Raw genomic sequence first — 4,520 nt, 5'->3', positions numbered from 1 at the left:
TAAAATTAGAATACCAGCGTTTAAAAAAGTTGTAAAAGGTATACCCACTAACAAAACCTCTAAAAGTCAGAATACCAGTTCATACCAGTAAGTACTCATAAATGTCTTTCATTCTTAAATTTTCACATTTACTTTTTACCCCTATAAGTCAGAAAATTGTAAAAACACCAAATCCTTTGAATTCATATCAAATTGATCTCAACAGCAAAACAACCAAAGCATTCAAATCAAATAAAACTTAACAACAAAACAATTAGCAATTTTAAACTAGAAGATGACCTCGAAGCTTATTCTGCTTTAGGTTTCCACAATGAAATAGCACGTATTATGTTACCCTTCCAACCCCAAAAGAACCAATTGCAATCTTCTTCAACAAAACATGCCTCATTATAACAAGTTCTAATAAATTCACGACATTCTTTCACTACACGTGGATCTACCGGAAATGGTTGAAAACCGGTCTGCAAATTTTGCATTTCCCAATGCTTGTAGTTTTCCGGTCTTACCAAATCTGATCCTTCGCATGCTATCAGATTAATTATAGAAGGACCATAAATTTCTCTTTCCAGTAGTTGCATATGCTTATAGTCTCCTGGAAGAAACATGTCATGCATGTCGAAATACCTGGAGTACTGCAACAAAACCTGTCTAAACCGTGTGATAAAGAAGGGACTGAAGGAAAAGTTGAATATTCCTTGAACGAAAAGCTTCGGTTTGGTCTCTTGAATTAGATTGAGGAGTTTATTCCTAGGAGTATTATTCTTACCTGACAAAGATTCATCCCTTACGCTACATAAGCTATAAATAGAATTAACTATAAGCACTTCATCATCATTGATACTGAGATCATCAATACAAATGGCCTCCCATTTTGAGGTGATCCCTTGATACTCAAAAGGAACTCCAAAACTTCGAGCATAATCTTCCAACCTCCTTCCTGTCTCGTTGATTCTTTCAGCAGGGTGAAAGCCCGGCTGAGGCAAATCTATCCCAGTAATTCGTAATTTTGGGGGTCCATCTTTTCTTTTTGCAAGTGATTGAATTAGAGATGGCCATTGGAATCCATGAGTAATGCCAAAATCAACTACATGGATTTTTGATGCATTGCCTGTGGCATTGAGAATACTCTCATTAGCAAAATGATATGAAACTCTCATGAGAGGGACTACCCTCGAGCACATATAATAGGCCTTCATATAGTCGTTAGTGCTTACTTGTCCTGTGAAATACTGGCGATAGGTCGCACTTTCTGTACCAGCCAATCGTGCCTCTAGTCCATCAACAAGAATGCATGCAAGCCTTTGGATCCCATCTCCAATAGGAGATGCTTCCTTCCTTATTTGTTTTATAAGTTCACAAGAAAATTTGTTATCATTCATATATATCGCATTTGCACAAGATATGAGACTTTTTCTGAGATTGATATGGTCGTGTTGGTTTCGATACTCACTATATGAGTTTGCTTCAAGCTCCTTGATTTCTCTTAAGCTAGATATTTCTACTCTTGAACAGTTTTCCCCGTGGTATAGTACTAATCTATCCAACATTTCACCTCTAATTGTTTCCTCACCAGAGACCATGGGTATTTTGCAATTTCGCTCCTCCAAAAGGTCCAAGTCTCCATCATTTGTATTCCTTTTACCCTTTGATTTACTTAGCAAATTACTTTTTTTCTCTTCCTCCAATCTGAGCTCTAGTGAATTGCTTTCACATTTCTTCATTGGATTAAGTGAAAGATTGCTCACATGCAAACTAATCGACAATCTATTGTGATTCGGAAGGAACTTCAGTCCTTCTTCTACACCTCTCTGAAATTCAGTAGCCAGCAAGTTCTCTATACACGGACCCACTTGATCTTTTAAAACAGAAGTTGTGAATTTAGGATTTACCTTTGATTGTTTCGGTACCAATCGATTATCTGGTAAAGGTGGATATTTTTCTCCAAGGATATCATAAAAAGGTTTCTCCATGTCCCTGAGAGCTGTATCTTGATAACCATTTATCTCATCTATATCTTCCTCCAATAAATACCGGCTTATGTAGTCTAGTGTTGGATCTAAAAGTATCTCAGACTTCTCATGTTGGTTCAGAGAAAGATTATTGTATCGGCTTTTTTCAGGGATAATTTGTGAGAAGTTAATGGAACTGTGCAATTCATTTGACTCGAAAAACCTTGAGTTGTTCTCTTTCGGCAAAGCCATGTATGTTGCTTGCAGCTTCCAAAATTTGATTGACAGATATTTGATCTAGAAATATCATGAATGAATCAAATTAGTAGTTGGCTAGTTAAGATTAATTTAGTAGAAGTATAAGAAGCATCAATGTCAGTCTAATGATATATATTTGTTCTTAAGTTCCTTACTTCCTTATTTACTAACAATGCATTAATTAAACACCAGCACTTTCCAAATAAATAAGATAGGGACAAAACCGGTATACAGAAATTATTTTTTTTTCTCTCAGCTCTTTTCTTTAATGAAAGTACTAAGGTAACTAAACCAACTAAAGAAATAGAAAATGTGTCTAAAATGAATTGTAATTTTATTTCTTGTTTTCTTCATGCTTTATAAGCGTTACATCTTACCAACGAGTCTCTACAATTCACTATAATTCACTTCTTACTAAAACGACCCTGTAATTTCTCTATAATGCAATAAACATAAATCTCAACACTCCCCCTCAAGATGGGCAAAAGATATCCATCAAGCCCATCTTGTCACAAAACCTATTTAGATCTATTGAGCTAAGTCCTTTGGTGAGGCAGTCAGCTACTTGATCTCCAGTAGCTACATGACTCAGCTCTAATAGTCCATTTTCTAGTTTTTCCTTTATGAAGAACCTATCGATTTCCACATGCTTGGTTCTGTCATGTTGCACAGGATTGTTGGCAATTTTGTTCGCTGACTTGCTATCGCACCACAATTTCATTTTAGCTCCATGATTCACCTTGAGCTCTTCCAACAACCTCTTCAGCCACACCATCTCCACAACTCCCAATGCCATAGCCCTGTACTCGACTTAGGGGTGCAAACGGATCGGATACGGATCGGATAGTGGTAAAACCATATCCGTATCCGTTTTTATTTTCTGAATACGGATACGAATCGGATATTAGACGGATACGAATATGGATCGGATATTAACCGAATACGGATACGGATATCCGCTTTTTATAATAGTGAATAACATAATTTTTTTCAGAATTCATATTAAATTATATAATATATATCTACTATTCGGATACGGATAATTAAAATTCAAAACCATATCTGTATCCGTATCCGCACAGATATTCGGATATCGGATATCCGTATTAAATTTTTGGATACGGAGTCGGATACGGTCGGATAATATCCAACCCATTTGCACCCCTAACTCGGCTTCTGCTGTCGATCTCGCAACAACTGGCTGCTTCTTGCTCTTCCAAGAGACCAAGTTATCCCCTACGAACATGCAATAGCCAGCTGTGGACCTCCTGTCATCTTGGCAACTGGCCCAGTCAGAGTCACAATAGCCCTCAATGTTCATGTGCCCATTCTGCCTGAAAATCAAGCCCTTCCCCGGTGCACTCTTCAGGTACCTCAGAATGTGATACACTGCGTCCATATGGCCCTTCCTAGGGTCATGCATGCAGCGGCTCACTATGTTCACTGCAAATGAGATATCGGGACGAGTATGTGTCAAATAGATCAATCTGCCTACCAGTCTCTGGTATCTCTCACGATCAACCTGTTCCCCTACCTCTGCACTTATCTTGGCCTTCACATCAATTGGAGAAACTGCAGGCCTGCACCCCAACATGCCTATCTCTGTAAGTCTAGGGCATACTTCCTTTGAGATAGAACAATCCCCTCTAATTTGCGAGCCACCTCAATCCCAAGGAAGTACCTTAAGCTGTCACAAATCCTTCACCTCAAATTCCTTCCCCAATTTTGCTTTCAACTGTGCAATTTCCCCCTCATCATCCCCAATAATGATCATATCATCAACATACACAGCCAGCATAGTAATATGACCATCATGTTGTCGAGAAAACACCGTGTGGTCAGCATTAATTTGCTGATAGCCCATGCCTACCATAGCCTTCCTGAACCTATCAAACCAGGTCCAAGGAGATTGCTTCAACCCATAGAGCGACTTCTTGAGCCTGCACACCTTACCCAATGTCTGGTTTGTGCCAAACCCTGGTAGAACCTCCATGTACACCTCCTCCAACAAATCACCATGAAGAAATACATTCTTCACATCGAGTTGGTATAACTACCATAGCCTTCTTACGTAGTGGAAGTGCCACAAGTTCCCAGGTTTTGTTCTTACAAAGGGCACTAAGTTCTTCTAGCATGGCTGCTTTCCACTTTGGATCTCCTTTAGCAACCTGCCAACACATAGGGATAGAGAAGTGTCTAATGATGCAATGAATGCTCTATGTACCGATGATATGTGTGAGTAAGAGACAAACTGATCAATCTCATGCGAAAAACCATATCGGTCAGGAGGAATGCCCGCATTCTCGCGAGGGG

At 38.9% G+C, this 4,520-nt stretch overlaps 1 protein-coding gene across 1 annotated transcript; it reads right to left on the bottom strand.

Annotated features, from left to right (window-relative positions):
* Positions 1-287: 287 nt before the first annotated feature.
* Positions 288-3,003, bottom strand: LOC144546103 (scarecrow-like protein 9). Its single transcript, XM_078294633.1, has 2 exons — positions 2,947-3,003; positions 288-2,246 (listed from the first exon to the last, which is right to left on the bottom strand). Exons 1-2 carry the CDS (start codon positions 3,001-3,003, stop codon positions 288-290), a joined length of 2,016 nt encoding a protein of 671 aa, XP_078150759.1.
* Between the last annotated feature and the right edge of the window lie 1,517 nt (positions 3,004-4,520).

Source organism: Carex rostrata, chromosome 29, assembly GCF_964058835.1.
Source record: "Carex rostrata chromosome 29, lpCarRost1.2, whole genome shotgun sequence".
Lineage (NCBI taxonomy): Eukaryota > Viridiplantae > Streptophyta > Magnoliopsida > Poales > Cyperaceae > Carex > Carex rostrata.
Note: the sequence above shows the minus strand (reverse complement) of the source record. Positions and strands in the feature narration are given on the sequence as shown.

What these genes read in the sequence shown, in the direction of transcription:
- LOC144546103 (XM_078294633.1), bottom strand. Translation starts at nt 3,003, where the DNA reads ATGGCATTGGGAGTTGTGGAGATGGTGTGGCTGAAGAGGTTGTTGGAA. An exon ending in GGTTGTTGGAAGAGCTCAAG is followed by an intron (nt 2,247 to 2,946) that starts GTGAATCATGGA and finishes TGATATTTCTAG; the next exon opens with ATCAAATATCTGTCAATCAA.